We start from the raw sequence: 27402 nt of genomic DNA on the forward strand, positions 1-27402 counted from the left end.
GCTAAAGGCTGGGTGAGAAAGACGGGAAGGTACAGAATGAGAATGGGGTGGAAGTGTCAGGAGGCCAGATGGTGAGAAACCTTTCAGCTCTGAATAGGGGAGTGGAGTAATCCCACTGGTGGAAGACTGCGCTGTCACTGATGAGGACAGGCTGGATGGGGGTGAGGCTGAAGGAAGGGAGAGCCCTTAGGAGATTATGTAACAACGGGCAGTGATTCTTTCCAACCTTCCTTCCTTGTCCCTACAAACAAACAAATGAGCAAACAAACAAAATAAGGAGGAAAAACACAATGGAAAGCAATAGTAGATTAACTAAACCTTCTCTTTTCTCTTTTTGGGCTGAACTAAGTTTAATATTCATGTCCATACAACTACAAGAAGCTATCTGAGGAAGTTTCCTTTATGAAGCCTCCCTTAGTCATTCATTTATGCTTTACTAAATACCTATTATAATTATTCATTTATTAATTCTAGGGCCAATCTTGTGATAAATTGAATGTTTCTCTAAGTCAAACGGCAAGCTCCCTAAATTAAGGCTGATTCTATTACTATTTCACTCTCAAATTCTAAAAGCAGTTGATTTGAATTTCCCTTATAGTGCAGTCTAATGTTTGGGCCACTGGAAGGAGTTTTCAGAGAACTGTTGTTGCTTGAGACCCAGGACAATAAACATTACAACCTCCCTCTCAGAGGATGGTCATTAGTTAAAAGTGACTCTGCCAGCAAGCAATACAACTTAGCAATTTCAGCTTCTACAAAAGGATTGGTCACATTAATTAAAAATCATCACCTATATGACATAATGAAGTATTTTGTGTGTGTTAAGGCACCATTATAAACCCATATTAGAAAACTAGACAACCAGCCTAAGCGTTTAGAGGTCAGTTGGGTTCTGTATGCTGGGACACCTTTATTCCCTTCTTTTTCTGAAATGATTTGGCCATTTTTGTGCTTTGGATTCCTAGTTAAGTATGTGCTTTTTAAGGATGTACGATTTAAACTGGCTTCAAATTCAGAGTCACAAATTTTCAGTCTTTTACAATAAAGGCAAAGGGCAAAACCAACCAATATTATCAGTTATAGTTTAGTATTTAACTAATCTAGACAGTCACATGCTTTCAAAACCATGTTCTTAAATGGATTTTAATTTATCACTGGTCAAAGATCCTGAAGCACTTTTGTTTTAATCAGTCTACTTCCCTCTTTTCTTTCTTGATTCCTTGCTTGCTTATTTTGTTTTCAATCTGTAAGCATATACTATATGCACCTACTATAAGCAAGGCAGTCTATTAGATGTTAAGAATTTAAGAAAAATAGAATGTAGGCCCTGCTTTCAGGGAGTTCACAGTCTAGTAGAGGAGACAGAAGTAAATAAGACACGGGGTAATTGTTTATAATAGAGATATAAGTAGGCCACGGAAACCAGAAAGGACTTGATGTTTACACCAGGTCTATACCAACACAGAATTGATTAACAAGAATTTGAAAAAAATACACAAACACCTTTATGAATAATGCACTGAGAAACAGACCATGGATCCAAGAGACGTACGTGGGCAGAGTACTTTAGGGAGGGCTGGGCAGCCAGGGAAGTGGCAGAATCAAACATTGTACAAGGATTCCTTTACTTTCCTTAATTCCTCTGATATGGTTTCCCTGGAGAGAAAAGGAAGTGGCAGAAAGGGGGTATGGAGAAATTGTTCAGATATTTACAGAGGAACCAATTTTTCTTTCTGGTTAAAAAAAAAAAAAATGATGACATGGGAACTAAGATCCCACAAGCCACGTGGTGCGGCCAAAAAAAAAAAAAAGATGACAGGAAGAAAGTTACATTTGTGTTGAAACATCAAAAAGTATCAATTAACAAGAGTAATGATAAAAAAACTAAACAAGGAAATCATAAACCCACTGTTGAATTAATTTGTTAAAACTTGGATATTTCTAAAAGAGGGAGAGATGGCAGTATTATGAATGATTTGTACTTAGACTATTAATGCATTTTCTTTTGTAGTTGGACAAAGTTGTGGAAAAACATAAAGAATCTCACAGACGAATCCTGGAACAGCTTTTAATGGTAGAAAAATCTCACAGGCAAACCATATTAGAGTTGGAGGAAGAAAAGAGAAAACATAAAGAATACATGGAGAAGAGTGATGAATTCATAAGCTTGCTAGAACAGGAATGTGAAAGGTAAGGCTACTTTGGACAAGGCAGTGACCTATCCTGCAAATTCTTACTAACCTTTCACTATGCGCTGGGCATTATACCAAGGGATACAGGGATACAAGGTAAATATGACAACCTTTGGTCTCAAAAATCTCATGGTCCAGAGTGAGGAAAAGGATATGTTTAAAAACAATATCAATACAATGCAAGAATAACCGGGTGTGATAGGACTGTGGAAACATAAATGTTGGGCACCTGATTCTTCAAGGGAGTGCCCTGTGAAAGCTGCAGAGAGGAGGTAACGGGTCTAGTCCCTATGCAAACAAGAATGGAGACCACATACAAGGCAGGGGCAGGAGTAAGTACCACAGCATAGAGGTAGGACAAGAGTATGGGTACTGAGGGAACTCAAGCTTTCCACATGGCTACAGCACAGGGTGTGAGAAAAGGAAAGGCTAGACACGAGCAGCTGGATTTTATACTGTTGGCAAGAAGGAGCAAATGACAAATTATGAGAAGGAGAATGAGTTATCAGGGATGCTTTCTTAAGGAACCATTAAGGAAAGACAGAAGAAAGGCAGGGGCAGGTATGTGTTCCAATGGCTATAGGGTTAGGGAGGATGGGGCATAACAAGAATTATTTATGACATATAGTCAATATGAATTAGTGACTAATGTGACTAGAGAGCAGAGCAAGGAAAACAGGAAGTTATACTCCTAGTTCTTCACCAAGGTACAGAAAGCAGGAATGGGGCACAGCTTTTTGTTGTTGCAGGATTTCTGGTTGGGGAGATTCAAAAGATGGAGGGGGTCTTGTTTTAGACAAGGGGGTCCTGTTTTAGACAAGTTGAGCATGAGGTACCTGGTGTATTCCAGTGTTCAGTGGGGAGAAGGATGTGTCTAAACAGACAACCCACCGTTAGAAATATAGGTCTGGAAAAGGTTGGGCTGGTGATGTGTATTTGCAGCCAGTGATAGCTGAAGCTATGGGTATTAGTGTGGTGAGGGGAGAGAATTTTGAGACAGGAACTCTAGAAAACAACACAACAACCCATCAAGTTAGGGTTTTCCTCCAGAAAAATGGGTCAAGAAAGGAAGCTGAGAAGGAATGAAGAATGGTGGAGGATTAGAAGAACTAGAAGAGAAAGCAAGGAACCAAGCAAGGAAAGACTTTCAAGAAAGAGGGAGCAAACAGCACCAGATAATACAGAAAAGGATGACCAAATGTCCCAAGGTGGCAAGAAGGAAGACACTGAAGAACTTAATGAGCCCTTTCAATAAAACAGTGAAGGCAGAAGCCAAATCGCAATACTTTGAAGAATAAATAAGAAATGAGAACACAGAAGCTTAAAATGTGAACTAGTATTTAGCGAAGCTTGGCTACAAAAAGGGAGAAAATGGTTGGTAAACATTTTATAACCATATGGAAAGCAGGTTATTTTGCTCAACTTTGACCCTGAATCACCTTAGAAAGTATGAACATCCATATTAAATTGAAAGAACAATGACTCTTCTCTATTAATACTGCAAAGATAGAAAATAACCAATCTTAGCAATGTCAAATTTTTACTGGACCTTCATGTCACTTTTGTTATTCCATGTATACTTCTCTTATGAGTTACAGAGCTAACGATGCTACATTCTAACAATCACAGAAAAATACAGAAAAAAAAATTACTGTGAGCTCCCTTTTCTAAAATACTAGTAGTCTCAACTGTTTTATTTGACTACTTACAATTCATATTTTAACTAGGTAATCAAAGTTACATAATAGCTACGCTAATGGCAAACTTTCATTTCTTTTCAGTGCACTTCATGGTAGTCGTCAGAGCACTAGAGATTCAATGGCCCTCACATCCAGTTTCTTTTTCTACATTCATCAGGGGTTTGTTTTCTACTCACTACATAGAGAGGGGGTCTTGTTACCTTGCCTCTCATGAACCTGAAATATCTTCAGAGGCAGATTAAAGGAGCAAAAGAAGTCTGGCACCAAGGGAAGGTTTGGCTCAGACCTTACAGTATAAGATTTGTTATTCAATGAGACAATGTCATATTAAATATTATTTCGAACCCTTGTGATTTGGCACCTGTGGCCTCATTTGGCCTCCAAAACTTATTTGGCACTAACTTGTTGAACACAGACACTTCCTTTCATCTCTCATTATTATGAACATTTATTGACCATGGTCAGAGTGCTGCCTGCCATAGAACAAAGAGGTACTGGAGGTCCCTGCCCCGGGGGCTTAACCACATTAATGGAGAAGGCAAGAGGATACAGATTTAGGGTGGAAATGTGAAAGGCTGTTGGTGGTATAGTTCTAATGTTCACCATTGTCTCTCTACTATCTTCTGGAGGAAGGCTGAGGAGGGCTATCCAGAAGTAACACTGTAAAGCTGGTAGGCAGATGGTGAAGATTATTTAAAGCAAGAGAGCAAAGAGGAACAACACTGAGAAATGAGAACAAAAGAGCACTAGGAATAAAGGCCACGGGCTAGAGGAAAAGGAAAATAGTGGGATGAATGTAAATTGTACACCAAGGAATCAGTATATTAAGAATGGTATTTCTACATGTATCAAAGTAGTTTAAGAGGCAGAATTTAAAAGATCACATTTTTTAGCCATATAGGACGCAAAGGTTTTTTGTCTTGAAGAATAATGAAAGTAAACAAACCATTACCAAAAAATAGGAAAAAATGACTGGACTGATTCTCATTCCCTGTTTAGCCACTCCAGAAGATATGGGAATATTCAGCTATTTCTGTTTGCCCAGGAACAGCTTCCAGATGGAACTCTTTGGGTGTGAGAATGCTAAGGCTATTCTTGACTCACATGATACACAGACAATTCTTCTGCTTCATCTGTACATCACAATTCCCATATCTTGGCACTGTTGGTGCACTGGCCCTTCCTGGCCCCCCGCTTGTAGCAGGGAGACTGTGGGCCTCATGAGGCATAATTGACTTCCACTTGCTTTAAGGCCATGTGCATAAAAATACTAAATGAACACCATCTAACAAAGAGGTGGGGGAAACTAATAATTTCAGGTAAATATATACAGAGGAGGTGCTTACACAAGAGAGTAAAATACCATTCATGTGTCTCATTCTGACAACAAATGACAGAACACAAACCTAACTTTAGTGAGAGTACTTCCTCTCAAACATGCAGCCACCCTTCACAAAAGCAAGACTTATTTATTCTAAGGAGTCAAAGAATAATGTTTACTTCCTTCCTCAAACAAAGTGATGTAAGCCACTCCGGAATCAGTCACCCTCAGTACAAAGAAACAAAGAAAGAATATCATAACCCCCATAAACGTGGTTTGAGTGAATATAACTATAAAGGACTATCTGATTGAAACTCTGAAAAATACTGTGAAAGTTTAGTGGTCGTATTTTTAGTGTTAGATAATATCTACTTGGAAAGAAAATAAAAATTAAGAAATACATGATTGAGATAGTTAATGAGACCTTAGAGGGTGTAATAATGGATTTCAAATTAAGCCTCAATTTCTGTGTTTTCTTCGGAGAATTCATTTTATGTGGAAAACCCTAAAGGAGACTGATGTCACACATTGACTTTAGGCCAAAATGTTTGCCAAGTGATGTCGCTGTCGTAATCAGTAAACAATTGGCTTTCCCACTGCCCGAGGGTGGGGGCAGGGAACAGCTCAGGAAACCCAGTTCCCAAGCGTGTTAATGCAAAGTTTCCTTCGCTGTAATCTGTGCAGTTTGGTCTGTCCATAAAATAATTATATCGACATTTCATGACAACCTTCTGTTCACTGACCAGCTCCAGTGTGTGGATGTGTGTGTCACTGATGACCTGAATTATGTACTTGGCTGAATTACAAGTGGCGTCTATGTGAAAGGTTTTATACAAAAGCAATGCCAGTAATTTTTGGCCTTTCTGGATGGCTTCACAGGAAAGCCAAAACAAAAATCACTTTTAGTCAGTGCAATTTTGCAAAATTTTCCCATAAGTGAAATGCCAATTTTGTCTGTACTTTCAAAAAAGCTTGCATAATTTTTTTCCTTTTTCAGTTTCAATGGGGGAAAAGGCTGTGAAGGGGAAAAAAAAAAAAAAAAGAGTTTCCTTTTTTTGAAACCATGCTTTCTTTTTTAGAACACTAAAACAAACCATGTATACGAACCATATATATTACTGAATTTCTGGCCTTGAAATCACTGAAGTGGGAAACAAATATTGTTATGGCGACTGTCTAAAAATGTGGCTTCAACTATGGATTTTTTTAAAGCCTTAAATTACTTTTCATAATATCTTGGCCAAGTAGGTTAGCACTGTTAATTCTGGTTTCATAAAGCAGGACTTCAAATGGTAGCTTCTCAAGAGCGACATAGGAAGGAAGGAGTCACAGGCAGAATTAATTTCTTGTTCCTGTGCTGAGCAGGTGTGACTAGATAGAATAGTGGCTCAGGGGGCAGAAGGGTCTTTGCAGGAAAGTCAGCAGGGACCCAGCTTCAAGGGTTGTTGCCTTGACCATACCTTGGACTAAGTCCTTAGTAAAGAACAAAGCATTTCCCCCGTCCCTTTGGCTGAAGCAACTTTATAAAGAAAGATTTCCATCATCAACTCTTTTCTACTATGATAGTCCTGTTTTCTAGATGGGCATCAGGAAAGGTGAGTGAAACACTGAGCTATATTTGACCCTCCTGTTAACTGAGTATATTGGATTACTTTCAAAGGCTTCTCTCAAAAAACATCAAATCTTCTTTCTAGAGGCTTTGGATACTCCCCTGAAATATAAATATATAAATTTAAATATATAAATGAATAAGTGTATTAATCTATCTAATATTTTAGTTAGTTTAACTAACTAGTTAGCTATTTAGTGCTGCTTGCCACTCATTCATTCACCAAAACAAAAAACAAAAAAACCCCAAACTAAAAACAAACAAAAAACCGCCCAATTAATTAAATGCCTGCTACATGCCAGGTCCTGTGCTAGATCCTAGGTGAAGTGGGTAGATGTGTTCATCACTGACATAAAACCCCGACTTATTTGTGCATGTGTGAAACAGAGACACCACTGTAGACTTTATGATTTGATACTAATGCTTCCAGGGCACTATGAGAACATGATAGGTAGGAAAAAAAAGCACCAGTATGGTACAAAAACATAATACATGAAATACTTATGAAAATAAAACATTCAGGAGAACTCAATAAACACATTAAACTAGAGTACTTTACTAGAGAATTCAATATCTTGCAACTATTGCCATTAGGATTTTCAATGTCTTTGGTCTTAAACCTCAGCTTTTAAGAATATCCCATGAAGCATAACACAGTGGGCATAAGATTTTTTAAAAATAAATAAACTAAGTCTACTTTTTAAAAATCATATTTGGAAAGCCAGCAGTTTTAAATTTCATGCACACTAAACTATTGTTGTAGAATGCATTGTACTCAAATGCAATCATTTCCTTTCAGTTTTCTGGCAAGGAGTTGTATGTATTACGTACTCTCAAGGCTATGTCTTGCAAGTTGTGAAATGGATGCCAGATCTCCATTTGACCTTTGTCATCGGTATCCAGTTCTTTGTTAGAACAAAATGGAGACCACCACAAACACATATTTTGATATTATAATTCTACAGAAAATCACAATGTGATCAGCCTAGTGTTCATATACCTCAGACCTAATAGGGTCTGGATAGGGATGCAGAGCGATTACCTCACAAGGATACCAAAAAACCCATTTAGGACTGTACATCATGACTTAACTTTCAACAGATGTCACAAAACCATACCCTTGTAACTGCACAATTCGGTGGTTTCTATACAAAACCATTTAATTATAGAGGTTAAAATTTGGATAGAGCGATGATGCTATTTTATTGCTATTCCTTCCCAGAAAGCTGAACTAAACTTTACAAATAATATTGGGTGTGTATGTGTATATACAATGATTAGTGAATTTACTGCTCACAAAAGAATACTACAAATGTTAAAAAGCAGTCTAAAAGGAAACATAACGAGCACAGGGAAGGATGAACTGGGAACTTGGGAGATAGGGGACTCTGGTCTGCAGACTGGATCTGCAGCTCGTGTGTAACCCTGGGCAAATTCCATTTCTCCAATCTTGTATGTAAAAAAAATAGGACAGGCTTACATCATTTGTGTGTCTCTTTCGGATCTAAAAATCTGTGATTATGTGATTGTTACGAATAAGCAACTTTTACTTCAAGCCTATGATTCTAACCCACACTATCAAAAGAGGTCAGTGAGAATGACAGCACCTCAACCACCAACTTTAAATCCAAGTCTGTAGTATTTCCATTCTTAAAGGATATCTAGATTTAGGTACATCCTATTGCTTCTTGAATGTCACATATTCAAACCTGAACTTATCATCTTTGCAAATCCAGGTCAATTTACAACTTTTCTATTCCTGTTTATTCCACCACAGTGAATCAATCCATCAGATAATCATACAGAGTTACGGACATCTCTGAATCCTAAATTTAAATCAGAAAAGACCTAGCAATCTAGACCAACCCTCTAATTTTTGAACTGTGAAAAGTGAGGCCCATCAAGACTCAGCTAGAAACCTCCAAATCTTGCTGCTAAACAGCAGCAGAGCCAGACTAGAAGCTAGCTCTCCTGATAACATACAATTGAAAAGATAAGACCCTCATAAAGTAATCTATAGATGATTCAGGTGTTCATTCTGTGGTACTGACACTGCCGTTGCAACATTATAAAAGGTCAGTCAAAAAGGATATTAAGGACTGTAATTATCCAACAGCCCGCATAGCCCTAGGAGAATGCAGGACATACAGTAAGACCTGGATAAATACATCTAACTGGCTCATAGCTACTAGCTTAACAGCCCTATAAAACAGGAAGCCAAAGACTGAATGCGGAAAGGCAACCTCAAACTTCTGTTCCATCTGACTATAAAATATAAAGAGGAAGAAGAGTCATTAAACCATATCAAAATAGAAAATTTTGCCTCATAAATGGAAATCAAGGGAACATTAGAATTAAGCTGTATCCTGAATTTGCAACTTGTAGGTAAACTTTCCTGGCAAATGTTTATTATTCCTCATGAGAAGATGAAGCCAAACGGCTTTGGCCAGCCATGACAATGGGAGATGCCTGGCACAAATGATGAGTAAATATCACTGCACAGAAAGGCCTTTCCTTGGAAGGGTGTAGAGTATTGGAGTTAAAAGCATAGACCCTGGAGTCAGAACCAACAAGAGTTTGAAGCATGGTCCCTTCCTCTCATCTGGTCCTACTAGCTATTTGACCTTGAACGAAGTACTTAGTTTCTGTAAGTCTCAGTTTCACTATCTGTTAAAAAAATGATATGGATCTCACAAGTTCTTACAATTACTAAATTATATAATGCATAAAAAAGTGCTAAGTATGGTGTCTGACACTCAGTAAGCATTAGCATCTTTCTTCAAATTTGCCTTTCTTCAAATTAGTTCATTTGCATACTCTGTGCCACACCACTGGGCATTTTATGGATTGCCAGGAAGGCACCTAACTGGACCCTATGCTGGGTGCTAAGGATGTGATGATGAATCAAAGCTTTCAAGGGACATACCCTTCAGTATGGGGAACAAAGACACAAAAACAAGTGCAATGTTGTGTTACAGATGCAATGACAACTGAGAATACAGAGCAGGCACAAATGAAGGATCATTCTCTAGGCCTGGTTGTATCTTATTTGCTTCAGAGTAGGGGTATTGGCTGAATGTCGTAATGATCTAACACTGTAACACCGAGCGGGACATTATAGTACTCAAAAACTTTTTTTCCCCCCTAAATCATGGAGACCTATTTCCCCCTTTTGGAAATCATAAACAGAAAGGTTAATGCAATGATATTATGAAAAGCACAGCCTACCACATACTCAAAGTTAAGACTCACTCAAAATGATGGTTTTTAAGTGCACCAAAAGACTCCACTGTTCCTTGGGCCTGCCAGTGTCACAAGATCCCCACACTAATCACATCTTCTTGCCTAAAGGGATTAAGTGGGCTTTTGATTTGTTTTTTTCACAGTTCCTTCCATAGGGCCAAGAGCATGGAAAAGTATAAAAAATATTTGTTGAATAAGTGACTAAAATGTAGAAAAAGTTGTTACATTTTAATTTATTATTTTCCATTAATATCTTCTCATAAATTAGCTTCTGGATTAGTTCTTTTCACTTAGCCCAGCTTTGGAGAATAGTATATAAAAGAAGTCAATTTTGATAGGGGAAGCAAAATAAGCTTGAGAGCTTTGGGATTATCCTAGAGAGAATAGATATAAAACAGGATGGGTCAAGGCACTGGAGGAGAGAATGATCCAAAAATGGGATTTTAAAGTTAAAAAACATAAGAAACATTAACTATTTAAAAAGCTAAAAATAACTCTCTCAATTCATACTTTGCATAGTTTTTGTACCCTACTTTTTCACTAATAAAAACATCATGAACATTTTCCAAAATCACCAACTACTCCTCAACACCGTAATTTTTAAGTACATGAATACTACTGTGTCATATAGATATAATTTATTTAACAAGTTCCCTATTGTGGGCATTTAGATTCCTTCTACTTTTTCACTTTTATAAAGTACACTATGATGAATAGCCTCATACTCCAGTTAATTTTTACACCTTTGTGATTGTTGCCTTAGAATAAATTTTTAGGTGTGGAATTGCTGGGTCAAAAGTTATAAAACTTTTAAGGATTTTGAAAACTGTAGCTAAATTGCATTCTATAAATAGACTATTTATACTATCACTAGCAATGAAGGAGAGTACCAATTTCTTACTTCATAACTTTGCCTGGGACTAATCTTGAATCTGACCTCATTTAAAACACGACGTTAAAAAGTATGTAAAGTGAATGTTCATAACATGAATCAGACTTTCCCAGTGACTTAGGCTTTGGTTTTAGAGATGTGTTATTTCTGACAAAAAAAATTCTAACATATCACCAAAAACATACTCAAACATAACATTTTCTTGAAAGAATATTTTGCCATTGTCAATATAATTTCAGTATATTTCCTCTTCCCCAACAAATTCAGATTCTGATGGCCTATCATCACTGATGTTCCAAAACACTGCTTCTGTTGCTTTTCTCTGAAAGGTCTGAAACCTCCTCTCTCTGTATAATCCCACACAAGACTTAGAGTCCAAATTCAGAATCCTGGCTCACCTTTCCCACCACATGACGAATTTGGCAATAGTTCATAATGCATATAGTATTGGCCTTACGTAGACAAGTTTGATTTGTTTAACACTGTGGAATCCAAAGTTCACTTTGTCAAATTCCCCTTTAATAATTTGGTTGGTTAGGAGTACGTGAGAATTCCATAACAATTTCTCCTATTCAACTCAATTTCTACTCGCCAATTCTCACTTCCTCATGTATCCTCCCTATTTATCATGCATAATACATTATGCCCATAGTATTTTCCCATTTATTTCCATGACTTTCCTGATGACAGCATGAAATATTTGAGATGCCTGGTGAACAGGTAATTTATATCTTCAGAAGATGTTTCAGAAGAAACATATTTGCAGGATTTATGAGGCTGAGTACGTGTTTTCTTCAAAATAATTAATTTCTACTTCACAGTTTGTCACTTTATATTATGCTTTTTTTTTTTTGTTCTGAGTACATATGACATTCAACGCATTTCATGCCATAACAAACACTGGAATATATATATATATATGTAAAGAAAAAAGTTGGGAAAAAAGAGAATCACGTGTGGCTGTCACAACACTGTTTAGTAAACATTTCCTTCAAAGATATCAGAGAGATCTCAAAATGCAATATTTATCAGTAATGCCGTTAGTGAGGACCAAATATAAGTGGCAATTAAAAAGACCATTTCCTGTGGGGCACATCTGTCATTTGCTTTATGTCAAATTACTTCTTAGTCTAAACAGATTTGTCGATTAATCAAATTCCAGCTAATAATCTACTCAAGAACACTCCAGCTGTTTTATACACATACTTCCAAACATGATAGCATTAAGCCATTAGGACAACACTTAGATTAAATGAATGGTCTTTTTATGTGTTTATTTGCAAAGACAAAGATGGAGAACCCCCGTGGCTTCTTCATGTAGAAGAATTCAGTGGCTTACTCTCACCATTCCTTTGAAAGATAAGATTTTTATCAATAAACAAAGAGGCACAAAATAACAAAAATGTTGGAAGGGGGAAAAAAATCACTCCTTAATTTTCACCTGTGTTGAAATCTAAGTGAGGCATGCCTCAATAACAAAGCAGAGCAAATCAGACAAAACTTCATCCTGAAAAAAACCTCTGGATGGCAAGAAATGAATTCTCTTCTAGACTGGAGGGGTTTAATCTTGAAACATACCTCCTTGTCTCCTCTGAATAAGCCTGTACTTTTCAAATTGATTTTATTTTGTTTGTTAGGGAACATGTGGGGCAGTCACTCAGTTTCCACTTCCAGTTCCAGAAAGAAGCCTCAGGAATCCAAAGAGGTTTGTAGCTTCGGAATGAACTTTTCTTGTACCATGACTGAACGCTCAGAACTCACCAAAGCATGCAAAGAACCCAAAGAAAGTTGGTTAGCTTCTTTGGACTTCAGATATACCATACAAGGGTGAGAGAGGGAAAAAAGGACAAACATACAATCATAGGCAATTCAGATGAACCCAAATTCCAAAATGTTTCAGAAACAATGTTCAAATTCTGCTTTTATTAAATGATGATAGCTAATTCACACTTTCTTGTAGATGCTGTATTTATTAACAATTATTTTCATTTAAAATATATCCAAAACATAAAAGGGCATGTGGCGGGGAGGGTGTTGCAGCCTCAAATGCCTTCAGGGGCCAGCAGGGTAAGGTAAATGACAGGAGCAGGCTGGGTGTATACCATAGGGAACGGTGAAGACCTCGAAAACCTGCAAAGCTCAAGCCCATCTGGTTAGCTATCTAAATAATTACTTCAGTATTATCAGTAAATAAGAAATAGGCCCTATGACACAGTTGATCCAGAAATGAAGAAGCAAGACTTCAGGAGTCCAGCTCTGAGAACAGGATATGTATGGTGAGGAAAGAGAACCAATGTTCTCTGGAACCTTACAACAGAAGATGTGTACTGAATCCGAAGGATAAGCACTGGGCACCCACACTAGGAAGTACAGGTGAGGTGGACAAGCCTGTTTATCATGGCTTCTTTTCTGCCTTCTCTTTCCCACTCGTGTATAAGCTCCTCAAGAGCTCAGACATGTTGTTTTGTTTATCTCTGTATCCCTAGCCCCTTGAAGAGAGTGCCCAATAGATATTTATAGAATAAATAAATGTATTACTCTCTCCAAACACAGTCACTAACATGAGCACTGTAACTGGTAGCAGCAGCTATGGGGACTTCAAAGGAGCTGTTGGTTTTAGTGGAGACTGCTGCCCAAAGGTCCCCTGCTTTTTTTTTTTTTTTTAACTTAAGTATAGTTGATTTATAATGTTGTGTTAGTTTTTGGTATACAACAAAATGATTCAGATTTTATATATGTGTGTGTGTGTGTGTATATAAACACGTATGTATTTTTTTTCAGATTCTTTTCCATTGCAGTTTATTATAAGATACTGAAGACAGTTCCCTATGCTATACAGTAGGACCTTGTTGTTTATCTATTATATATATAGTAATATGTATCTGCTAATCCTAAACTCCTAATTTATCCCTCCCCCACTTCCCCTTTGGTAACTATAAGTGTGTTTTCTGTCTGTGAGTTTGTTTTGTAAATAAGGTCCCCTGCTTTTTGATGGCAAGAATAAAAATGTGTTATTCTTTGTACTTCTAAATGTTTTTATACTGACATACATGTCACACTACTGAAATAATATAAAAACATTAAATTTCTTCAAGTTCTGTATATATATTTATATATCTCACACATTTGAAAACAAAACAAAATAATAAAATGACAACAGAGGTGCAACCAGCAAAATCAATATTGTGAAAATTCTGTATAACAAACAACTTGCTTTCATTAACGAACAATGTACAGGGGAAATTTTAAGTTAAAGAAATTTAAACATTTCCATAAAGTACAAAGCATGATCTTATTTGAATCTTGATTTGAAGACACTGTAAGAGACAAAAAGAGAGATAGACAGAAAATATGAAAATCAGGGAAATTTGAACACTGTGATATTTCACAATATGAAAAAATTATTCCTCATGTTTGGGTATGTTAACGGTATTGTGATGTATATTTAAAAACAAAACCTTATCTTTTAGAGATATATTCTGAAAATATTAAAAAATGAAATAATAGGATGTTTGGGATTTGCTTCAAAATAATCCAGATTGGGGAGCATAGTATAGGGAAGGAAAAATAATTCCCCCTCTACCCTTTTGAGTTCTTAGCTAAGACCCACTGAAATGAAAGACAGGTTAGAGGCGCCTTCAAGATGGCGGAGGAGTAAGACGTGGAGATCACCTTCCTCCCCACAAATACATCAAAATTACATCCACATGTGGAACAACTCCAACAGAACACCTACTGAACGCTGGCAGAAGACCTCAGATTTCCGAAGGAGTTTCTTCCCAAGGCAAGAAACTCCCCCCATACCTGGCCATGTGGCTGACAGGGTCTTGGTGCTCTGGCCGGGTGTCAGGCCTGAGCCTCTGAGGTGGGAGAGCCCAGTTCAGGACATTGTTCCACCAGAGACCTCCCAGCTCCACGTAATATCAAACGGCGAAAGCTCTCCCACAGATCTCCATCTTAATGCTACGACCCAGCTCCACTCAACAACCAGCAAGCTACAGTGCTGGACACCCTATGCCAAAAAACTAGCAAGATAGGAACACAACCCCACCCATTAGCAGAGAGGCTGCCTAAAATCATAATAAGGTCACAGACACCCCAAAACACAGCACCGGATGCGGTGCTGCCCACCAGAAAGACAAGATCCAGCCTCATCCACCAGAGCACAGGCACCAGTCACCTCCACCAGGAGGCCTATACAACCCACTGAACCAATCTTACCCACTGGGAGCAGACACCAAAAACAACGGGAACTATGAACCCGCAGCCTGAGAAAAGGAGACCCCAAACACAGTAAGTTAAGCAAAATGAGAAGACAGAGAAACACACAGCAGATGAAGGAGCAAGCTAAAAACCCACCAGACCAAACAAACGAAGAGGAAATAGGCAGTCTACCTGAAAAAGAATTCAGAGTAATGATAGTAAAGATGATCCAAAATCTTGGAAATAGAATGGAGAAAATACAAGAAATGTTTAACAAGGACCGAGAAGAACTAAAGAGCAAACAAACAATAATGAACAACACAATGAATGAAATTAAAAATTCTCTAGAAGGAATCAATAGCAGAATAACTGAGGCAGAATAACGGATAAGTGAACTGGAAGATAAAATAGTGGAAATAACTACCACAGAGCAGGATAAAGAAAAAAGAATGAAAAGAATTGAGGACAGTCTCAGAGACCTCTGGGACAATATTAAATACACCAACATTGGAGTTATAGGGGTCCCAGAAGAAGAGGAGAAAAAGAAGGGACTAAGAAAATATCTGAAGAGATTATAGTTGAAAAATTCCCTAATATGGGTAAGGAAATAGTCAAGTCCAGGAAGCCCAGAGAGTCCCATACAGGATAAATCCAAGGAGAAATACAACAAGACACATATTAATCAAACTATCAAAAATTAAATACAAAGAAAAAATTTAAAAGCAGAAAGGGAAAAGCAACAAATAACATACAAGGGAATCCCCATAAGGTTAACAGCTGATCTTTCAGCAGAAACTCTGCAAGCCAGAAGGGAATGGCAGGGAGTGGAAGGGAGTGACATATTTAAAGTGATGAAAGGGAAAAACCTACAACCAAGATTACTCTACCCAGCAAGGATCTCATTCAGATTTGACGGAGATATTAAAACCTTTACAGATGAGCAAAAGCTAAGAGAATTCAGCACCACCAAACCAGCTTTACAACAAATGCTAAAGGAACTTCTCTAAGCAGGAAACATAAGAGAAAAAAAAGACTTACAATAACAAACTCAAAACAATTAAGAAATTGGTAATAAGAACATACATATCGATAACTACCTTAAATGTAAATGGATTAAATGGTCCAACCAAAAGACATAGACTGGCTGAATGGATACAAAAATAAGACCCGTATATATGCTGTCTACAAGAGACCCACTTCAGACCTAGGGACACATACAGACTGAAACTGAGGGGATGGAAAAAAGCTATTCCATGCAAATGGAAATCAAAAGAAAGCTGGAGCAGCAATTCTCATATCAGACAAAATAGACTTTAAAATAAAGACTATTACAAGAGACAAAGAAGGACACTATATAATGATCAAGGGATCGATCCAAGAGGAAGGTTTAACAATTGTAAATATTTATGCACCCAACATAGGAGCACCTCAATACATAAGGCAAATACTAACAGCCATAAAAGGGGAAATCGACAGTAACACAATCATAGTAGGGGACTTTAACACCCCACTTTCACCAATGGACAGATCATCCAAAATGAAAATAAATAAGGAAACACAAGCTTTAAATCATACATTAAACAAGATGGACTTAACTGATATTTATAGGACATTCCATCCAAAAACCACAGAATACACTTTCTTCTCAAGTGCTCATGGAACATTCTCCAGGATAGATCATATCTTGGGTCACAAATCAAGCCTTGGCAAATTTAAGAAAATTGAAATCGTATCAAGTATCTTTTCTGACCACAATGCTATGAGACTAGATATCAATTACAGGAAAAAATCTGTAAAAAATACAAACACATGAAGGATAAACATTACACTACTAAATAACCAAGAGATCACTGAAGAAATCAAAGAGAAAATCAAAAAATATCTTGAAACAAATGACAATGAAAACATGACGATCCAAAGCCTATGGGATGCAGCAAAAGCATTTCTAAGAGGGAAGTTTATAGCAATACAATCCTACCTCAAGAAACAACAACTCAAATAAACAACCTAACCTTACACCTAAAACAATTAGAGAAAGAAGAACAAAAAACCCCCAAAGTTAGCAGAAGGAAAGAAATCATAAAGATCAGATTAGAAATAAATGAAAAAGAAATGAAGGAAATGATAGCAATGATCAATAAAACTAAAAGCTGGTTCTCTGAGAAGATAAACAAAATTGATAAACGATTAGCCAGACTCAACAAGAAAAAAAGGGAGAAGACTCAAATCAATAGAATTAGAAATGAAAAAGGAGAAGTAACAACTGACACTGCAGAAATACAAAGGATCATGAGAGATTAATATAAGCAACTCTATGCCAATAAAATGGACAACCTGGAAGAAATGGACAAATTCTTAGAAAAGCACAACCCTCCAAGACTGAACCAGGAAGAAACAGAAAATATAAACAGACCAATCACAAGCACTGAAATTGAAACTGTGATTAAATACCTTCCAAAAAACAAAAGCCCAGGACCAGATGGCTTCCCAGGCAAATTCTATCAAACATTTAGAGAAGAGCTAACACTTATCATTCTGAAACTCTTCCAAAATATAGCAGAGGGAGGAATACTCCCAAACTCATTCTACGAGGCCACCATCACCCTGATACCAAAACCAGACAAAGATGTCACAAAGAAACAATACTACAGGCCAATATCACTGATGAACATGGATGCAAAAATCCTTAACAAAATACTAGCAATTGGAATCCAACAGCACATTAAAAGGATCATACACTGTGACCAAGTGGGGTTTATCCCAGGAATGCAAGGATTCTTCAATATACGCAAATCAATCAACGTGATACACCATATTAACAAATTGAAGGAGAAAAACCATATGATCATCTCAATAGATGCAGAAAAAGCTTTCAACAAAATTCAACACTGATTTATGATAAAAAAACCCTCCAGAAAGAAGTAATAGAGGGAACTTACCTCAACATAATAAAGGCCATATATGACAAACCCACAGCCAACATCATTCTCAGTGGTGAAAAACTGAATCCATTTCCACTAAGATCAGGAATGAGACAAAGCTGTCCACTCTCACCACTATTATTCAACATAGTTTTGGAAGTTATAGCCACAGCAATCAGAGAAGAAAAAGAAATAAATGGAATCCATATAGGAAAAGAAGAAGTAAAACTGTCACTGTTTGCAGATGATATGACACTATACTTACAGAATCCTAAAGATGCTACCAGAAAACTACTAGAGCTAATCAATGAATTTGTTAAAGTAGCTGGACACAAAATTGATGCACAGAAATCTCTTGCATTCCTATACACTAATGATGAAAAATTTGAAAGAGAAATTAAGGAAACACTCCCATTTACCATTGCAACAAAAAGAATAAAATACCTAGGAATAAACCTTCCTAAGGAGGCAAAAGACCTGTATGCAGAAAACTATAAGACACTGATGAAATACAGATGATACAAACAAATGGAGAGATATACCATGTTCTTGGATTGGAAGAATAAATTGTGAAAATGACTATAAAACCCAAAGTAATCTACAGATTCAATGCAATCCCTATCAAACTACCAATGGCATTTTTCACAGAACTAGAACAAAAAATTTCACAATTTGTGTGGAAACACAAAAGACCCCGAATAACCAAAGCAATGTTGAGAAAGAAAAATGGAGCTGGAGGAATCAGGCTCCCGGACTTCAGACTATACTACAAAGCTACAGTAATCAAGACAGTATGGTACTGGCACAAAAACAGAAATACAGATCAATGGAACAGGATAGAAAGCACAGAGATAAACACACGCACATATGGTCACCTTATTTTTGATAAAGGAGGCAAGAATATACAATGGAGAAAAGACAGCCTCTTCAATAAGTGGTACTGGGAAAACTGGACAGCTACATGTAAAAGAATGAAATTAGAACACTCCCTATCAGCATACACAAAAATAAACTCAAAATGGATTAAAGACCTAAATGTAAGGCCTGATACTATAAAACTCTCAGAGGAAAACATAGGTAGGACACTCTATGACATAAAGCACAGCAAAATCCTTTTTGACCCACCTCCTAGAGAAATGGAAATAAAATCAAAAATTAACAAATGGTACGTAATGAAACTTAAAAGCTTTTGCACAGCAAAGGAAACCATAAACAAAACAAAAACACAACCCTCTGAATGGCAGAAAGTATTTGCAAACGAAGCAAGTGACTAAGGATTAATCTCCAAAATATACAAGCAACAAAATATACAAACAACCCAATCCAAAAATGGGCAGAAGACCTACATAGACATTTCTCCAAAGAAGATATACAGATTGCCAACAAACACATGAAAGGATGCTCAACATCACTAATCATTAGAGAAATGCAAATCAAAACCACAATGAGGAGGTATCACCTCACACCAGTCACAATGGCCATCATCAAAAAATCTACAAAATAAATGCTGGAGAGGATGTGGCGAAAAGGGAACCCTCTTGCACTGTTGGTGGGAATGTAAATTGATACAGCCACTATGGAGAACAGTATGGGGGTTCCTTAAAAAACTAAAAATAGAACTACCATACGATCCAGCAATCCCACTACTGGGCATATACCCTGAGAAAACCATAATTCAAAAGGAGACATGTACCACAATGTTCACTGCAGCTCTATTTACAATAGCCAGGACGTGGAAGCAATCTAAGTGTCCATCGACAGATGAATGGATAAAGAAGATGTGGCACATATATACAATGGCATATTACTCAGCCATAAAAAGAAATGAAATTGAGTTATTTGTAGTGAGGTGGATGGACCTAGAGTCTGTCATACAGAGTGAAGTAAGTCAGAAAGAGAAAGACAAATACCGTATGCTGACACATATATATGGAATCTAAAAAAAAAAAAAGGTTATGAAGAACCTAGGGGCAGGACAGGAATAAAGACGCAGACATAGAGAATGGACTTGAGGACACAGGGAGGGGGAAGGGTAAGCTGGGACGAAGTGAGAGAGTGGCATGGACATATGTACACTACCAAATGTAAAACCGATATCTAGTGGGAAGCAGCCACATAGCACAGGGAGATCAGCACGGTGCTGTGTCCACCTTGAGAGGTGGGATAGGGAGGGTGGGAGGGAGACGCAAGAGGGAGGAGATATGGGGATATATGTATATGTATAGCTGATTCACTTTCTTATACAGTGGAAACTAACACACCATTGTAGACCAATTATACTCCAATAAAGATGTTAAAAAACAAACAAAAAAAAAAGACAGGTTAACAAGAGAAAACCAAACAGAAGTTTATTAACATGTACAACTCATGTATATATGGGAGATACTCAGGGAAAATGAGTAACTCTATGAGATGACTTAAACCACAACCTTAAATATTGATACCATCTTCAACTAAAGACAAAAGAATGAAGAGGGGTGGGGAGTGGGGAAGGGAGTAGCCAGTTATGGGAAGTTACCAGGAAAAGCAAGGGTAAGATTGGTAGGCAGATTTAAGTTGGTGCCTTCTCTGCTGATAAGATTCCCTTGTGATTTAGTCATCCTTCTCTTTCTGGTACTGAGAGGGAGACACCCTTACAAATAGAGATTTCCTCCATAAAAGTAAATTTCCCTTACAAAAGAGTAACTCTACTCTTGTTTTCAGAACTTCTCCAGTATCTGCTGTTTACCAAAATAATCAGCTCAAAATAATTCTTATGCTAAAGAGACATTTTGGGGTGGCATAGTCTGCTACCCTTCAGTAGGGTGGTACAGAAGAAACAAGACTGGCCAAGAGTTGATAATTATTGAAGCTGTAAGAGGGACCCATAGGGGTTCATTATACTATCATCTCTACTTTTATATGTGTTTGAAATAACTAAAAAAACAAGTGAACAAATAATAACACAATAGTTAGAAAATTTAAATGAACAGAAAAGTATAAAATGAAAATTAACACCTTCCTTTGCCTTTACCTCACTTCCTACTCCCCAAAAGTAAACTGTAGTTAATAGTTTTCTGTGTATATCTCTAAAAATTTACTGTAAGCATATACCAGCAATCCGTAAAGGAGACCTTCCTACCTTATAAAAAAAAAAAGTGGCTGCATATTATTTCATTTTAGAGATGCAATTCATTTGGCCATGCTCCATGTATGGGTTTCAGATTGTATTCTTTTTTTATTGTATTTGCCACTAAACATTGTCCAGTGAATTGATGCTCAGTAACTTCAGATGCATGTTAATTCCAAATTTCTTTCAGAAACAAGTTACTCATTGGTAACTTTGTGTTTTTTGCATAATGAAGAACTAAAACCCACAAGAAAAGAAGCCTTTGTGTAGGACCCTAAAGACAACACAGAGACTGTAGTGGGGATGGAGGCAGGGGACAGCACTGAGATGACACTTCCAGAGTGAGGTCCACAGACCCCACTCATGTACTTGTTAGCACCTTCCCTGAGAGTTCTTCAGATCTCCTAGCAGGACAGAGCTGTAAAAGCTACAGAAGCAGGGATTTGATGCAATAGCAGCAGCTCTGGCAGTTCAAATGAAATTTGTACTTATCTGCAGTAGTCACCTGATGAAGTGAACAAAGTGACCACAGAAGAATCAAAGGTAACAGAATTCTAAAAGCAAAGTCCACATATACTTTCTTTATGCTGCCCCAAATACAAGGGATGCTACTTATTTGGATAGTGCACTGCCATTGAGGGGAATAGGACATGATTCATGAACTCCAAATTGTCCCTAGAAATTTTCTGGGGAATCAGAAATAAAGCAAAATGAGAGATAAAACTATTATGAACCTGTGACCCATTGCCATCTATGGCCACTTTTTTCTTTCAGAGAAAATGATACAGATAATTTTTTTCTTTTCTAAACTACTCTAAATTTTACAGTAAGACTATAAATCTCATTTCTTTGTGATTTTAATTCACGTATCCTGGATGACAAAATATTTAGCACTTTCTTTGATGAGATTAATGGTGTTTATAGATCATCCTTTGTGAAATGTGAAGTCTTTAACACTTTTTTTTTTTTTTGACAATTAGGTTGATTGTGTTTTTGGTATTGAATCATAGGAGTTATGTTTTCTTCTGGAAGTTTTACAGTTTTAACTTTTATGTTTTGGTCTCGAATAAATTTTTATTTCATGTGAGACAGGGTTTGAGGTTCACATCCTTTTCCTTATGGCCATCTAGTTACTGCAACATTTGTTGATATTTCCCCCACCGAATTGCTTTTAACTCTCCATTTAAAACCAATTAATTATATAAATGTTTGTCTATTTCTTTCCATTAAATGGATTTTTAAAAAAAGGGTATAAATCTTAACAGATAATAGTTTTAATATATGCTAATACAGCTTATAGGTCGAATAAAGTTTCTCTTCAAAATATAAAACTATGATAGATGATATATACATATAAAGTAGCACACAAGGTCATCATAAAAACTTAGATCTAGGCACAGATCAAATAAAATCAATGCTTTGCCTTTTAGGAAACATGAACAATCTCAGAACATTTTTACTTTGTAAGTTAAGCTAATACAATGATAATAATAGCAGTAACAAATCTTGAGAAATCCACTGAGAAAACTACTAGAACTAATAAGCTCAGCAAGGTTGCAGGATACAAGATAGATCAATATACAAAAATCAATTGTATTTCTACACAGTAGCAGTGAGCAAACCAAAAATGAAATTAAGAAAACCATTCAATTTATGACAGCATCAAAAAGAAATAAGATATTTGGGAATAAGTTAAACAAGAGAAGCATAAGATATACTCTGAAAACTACAAAACAATGTTGACAGAAGTTAAAGAAGACATAAATAAATGGCAAGACAGCCCATGTTCATGGATCAAAAGACTTAATATTGTTAAGCTGGTAATACTCCCCAAATTGATCTAGAGATTCAACACAATCCTTATTAAAATCTCAGATGACTTCTTTGCAGAAATTGATATGCTGATCCTAATTCACATGGAAATTCATTGTGCCCAGAATAGCCAAAACAGTCTTGAAAAAGTAGAACAAAGTTGAATGTTTGATACTTCCCAGTTTCAAAACTTGCTACAAAGCTACATTAATCAAGACAGTATGGTACTGGCAAAAGGATGTGGGAATAGATAAATGGGATAGAATTAAGAGTACAGAAATAAATTGTCATGTTGCTGGTCAACTGATTTTCACCAAGTGTGCCAAGACAATTCAATGGGGGAAAGAACAGTCTTTTCAAAAAGTAGTGCTAGGACGATGGAATATTCACAAGCAAAAAGAATAAAGTTGGATCCTACACCTTACACTACATCCAAAATTTAACTCAAAATGGATCAAAGACCTAACTAAATATAAGGCCTAAAATGATAAACCTGTTAGAAGAAAACAAAGGCATAAATCTTCATGACACTGATTAGGCAATGGTCTCTTAGATCCGACACCAAAAGCACAAGCAACAAAAAGAAATAAACTTGACAAACATCATCAAAATTAAAAATGTTTCATCGTCAAAGGACACCATCAAGAAAGTGAAAAGTCAGCCCACAGAATGATTGAAAATATCTACAAATCCTACATCTGGTAAAGGGTTTGTATCCAGAATACATAAAAGTCACAAATCAACAATAAAAAAGATAGAAAATCCAATTAAAAATTGGCAAAGGATCTAAAATGACAGTTCTCCAAAGAACATATACAAATGGGTGATAAGCACAGGAAAAGATGCTCAATATCATTAGCCATCAGGGAAATGGAAATCAAAACTATGAGATATTACTTTACACCCACTAGAATGACTATAATAAAAAAGACAGATCACAACAAGTGTTAGTGAGGATGTAGGGAAATTGGAACTCTCACACACTGCTGAGTAGGAATGTAAAATGGTGAAGTTGCTCTGGAAAACAGTCTGTCAGTTCCTCAAACAGTCAAATATAACATTAGCATAAGACCAGCAATTCCACTCCTAGGTATATATCCAAGAGAAAGGAAAACATATGTCCACACAATAACTTATACATGAATGTTCATAGCAGCATTATTCAAAATAGCCAAAACCAGAAACAACTCAAATGTCCATCAACTGATGAATGATCAACAAAACTGTGGTATATCCATGCAATGGACTACTATTTGGCAATAAAAAGAAACCCTATGTCCATTAGCGGTCATTCTCCATTTCCCCTCCCGGCCCCCTGGAAACCATTAATCTGCTTTCTGTCTCTGTGGATTGCCTATTCTGGACATTTCATAAAAATGGAATCATACAATATGTAGCCTTTTGTATCTGACTTCTTTCACTTAGCATAATGTTTTCAAGGTTCACCCATGTTGTAACACCTATCAGCACTTCATTCCTTTTTATGGCTCAACAAAACTGAAAGGGTCCATATGGATAAAACTTGACTGATCTAAGTGATCAATATGATAGTTACAAAACTATTAATGATAATGGATATTTCTCATGAGATATAGGTTAGCTATTTTCTTAAAATTTTACAAGGAAGACCTTTTAATGCCAGATCACACTCATGAACCAAAGGGCAAAGACTTGAAAATAAGCTAATGGGGATATCCCAAAGGGAAGTGACCAATGGCAAATGATTATTTGCTGGGAAAAAAAAAGGAGAAAGCACTTTTGTTTAATATGGAAGAAAAATAAAAGGGGGACAATGAGGATATTTATCATCCATCCATTCATTCATTTGACATTCATTTAACCTAACACTAAGCGTGGAACTAGGAACTAGGGAAAAAATAAAGAATAAGATATGGATGCTGTCTTTGAGGCCCCAGTAGAAAACATAAGTAGGATGAGGTAATTAATTGTGGGCTGCAATGAAAACATGTATAGAGTGCTCAGGGATCCCATTTGAGGGATGGATTACTTAGTTCTGCATGGAGGGAATGGGAAAGCATCCCAGCAGGGAGCAATTAGCTTAAAGGCTATGTCGACTCTTATCAGGCAGAGAAGAGGAGAAATGGTATTCCAGGCAGAAAACCACACCCACAGGTACAAAGGACTGAAGAAGAGGAGTTTGTGGAATTAAGTCTGTTGAAGATGAGTAGCTTAGGGCCAGGGTATACAGACCCTATGTGCCATTACCCTAGGATTCCCCTTTAACCTGAGCCCAAGAGAAATTAGTCATGCAGAAAAATCTCAACTTGCCATGGGTGATTCGTCAGAGAAGCTATGACATACACAAAGCACTGTGTTAGGTGTGTTCAGAGTGAAATTTGGAAAGAACATATGTAATAACAATATTAACAACACCCAGAAAACTACTATAAACAAAACACCAAAGAGCACAAGGCTCTTCAGAAATGGATTCCATGTTACCCACTGCTGTACAACTTCCTGATAAAGACTTACAGCAAAATGGATTTGGAGAAGTACATGCTCATTTGGCTACATTAAATGGAAAAATAAATCTCATTCCCACCTAAATCCCAAAAAGGAGATGTGGGTGTGTAATATGCTACTTAATCCCTTTTGCCTGGCCTAAAATTGGCTAATTACAGCAACATGTGAATAAATGGCACAAAGATATAACTAATTGGAACAGAGAAAGGAACAAGGGTGTCTATTTATTTTGACTGTACCCTGAGCTCTGCTAAGAAGACATTCCAATCTCCATCTCTTCATCCTTGAAAAGAGTTACTTAGCTAACCTTTCTTAGAGAATATCACTGTCTTTGGCCATCTTTTGAGTTTGGTCCCAATTTTCTTGAGCAAATTTGATAAAAAAAAAAATTAACTTGAGTTCTGGGCTGATGTTTCCATCTGCAAAATGGGCAGAAATAGTCTTCCTACCTACTACTTTCCTTGCACAAGGGCTAATTAAGAAAAATATGGGCAACTATTTGGGCAAAGAATTTGAGATCTATGGATCAAAAGTGAAATATAAACCAAGTGAAGTATTTATTTACATATGGGGATATTCTGAATTACAGAGCATTACTCTTTATCAATCCAAGGGCTAACTACTACTATTTCCCAGATAACCTTTAAAAATTACTTCCTTTAGAAACCATAACCAAAATGAAAAGACAACCCACAGCATGGGAGAAAATATTTGCAAATGAAGCAACTGACAAGCGATTAATTCCCAAAATATACAAATAGCTCATGCAGCTCAATATCAAAAAACAAATAACCCAATCAAAAAAATGGGTGGAAGATCTAAATAGACATTTCTCCAAAGAAGACATACAGATGGCCAAAAAGCACATGAAAAGATGCTCAACACTGCTAGTTATTAGAGAAATGCAAATCAAAACTACAATGAAGTATCACCTCACACTGGTCAGAATGGTCATCATCAAAAACTCTACAAACAATAAATGCTGGAGAGGGTGTGGAGAAAAGGGAACCTTCCTACACTGCTGGTGGAAATGTAAATTGGTACAGCCACTATGGAGAACAGTATGGAGGTTCCTTAAAAAACTAAAAATAGAATTACCATATGAATATGGCGATATACATATACATATAACTGATTCACTTTGTTGTACAGCAGAAGCTAACACAACATTGTAAAGCAGTTATACTCCAATAAAGACATAAAAAAATAAAAGAACTTTTTTAAAATGAAAAAAAAAAAAAAAGAATTACCATATGACCCAGCAATCCCACTACTGGGCATATACCCAGAGAAAACCATAATTCGAAAAGATACATACACCCCAATGTTCACTGCAGCACTATTTACAATAGCCAAGACATGGAAGCAACCTAAACGTCCATCAACAGAGGAATGCACAGAGAAGATGTGGTACATATATACAATGGAATATTACTCAGCCATAAAAAAGAACAAAATAATGCCATTTGCAGTGACGTGGATGGACCTAGAGATTATCATACTAAGTAAGTCAGACAGAGAAAGACAAGTATCATATGATACCACTTATATGTGGAATCTAAAAAGATGATACAAATGAACTTATTTACAAACAGACTCACAGACTTCAAAAACAAACGTACGGTTACCAAAGAGGAAAGGTGGGGGAGAGGGATAAATTAGGAGGTTGGGATTAACATATATACACTACTATATATAAAATGTATAATCAACAGGGACCTATTATATAGCACAGGGAACTCTACTCAGTATTCTGTAATAACCTATATGGGAAAGGAATCTGAAAAAGAATGGGTGTTTGTATATGTATAGCTGAACCACTTTGCTGTACACCTGAAACTAACACACTGTAAATAAACTATACCCCAATATAAAATAGAAATTAAACTAAAAAAATTACTTCCTTTAAGAGTGGC

At 36.7% G+C, this 27402-nt stretch overlaps 2 protein-coding genes across 8 annotated transcripts in view; one reads left to right on the forward strand and one right to left on the reverse strand.

Annotated features, from left to right (window-relative positions):
• The window catches only part of CMSS1 (cms1 ribosomal small subunit homolog), a 392074-nt gene that overhangs the window by 269380 nt on the left and 95292 nt on the right, over window positions 1-27402 (reverse strand). The gene's annotated exons all lie outside the window — the stretch shown is intronic.
• The window catches only part of FILIP1L (filamin A interacting protein 1 like), a 304455-nt gene that overhangs the window by 189014 nt on the left and 88039 nt on the right, over window positions 1-27402 (forward strand). For all 3 annotated transcript variants that reach the window (XM_082460321.1, XM_082460323.1, XM_082460322.1), the window contains exon 5: window positions 2012-2190. In XM_082460321.1, coding sequence (XP_082316447.1) covers window positions 2012-2190 — 179 coding nt within the window. The remainder of the gene's footprint in view (window positions 1-2011; window positions 2191-27402) is intronic.

This window comes from Balaenoptera physalus (genome assembly GCF_965194825.1).
Source record: "Balaenoptera physalus genome assembly, chromosome: 4".
Classification (NCBI taxonomy): Eukaryota; Metazoa; Chordata; class Mammalia; order Artiodactyla; family Balaenopteridae; genus Balaenoptera; species Balaenoptera physalus.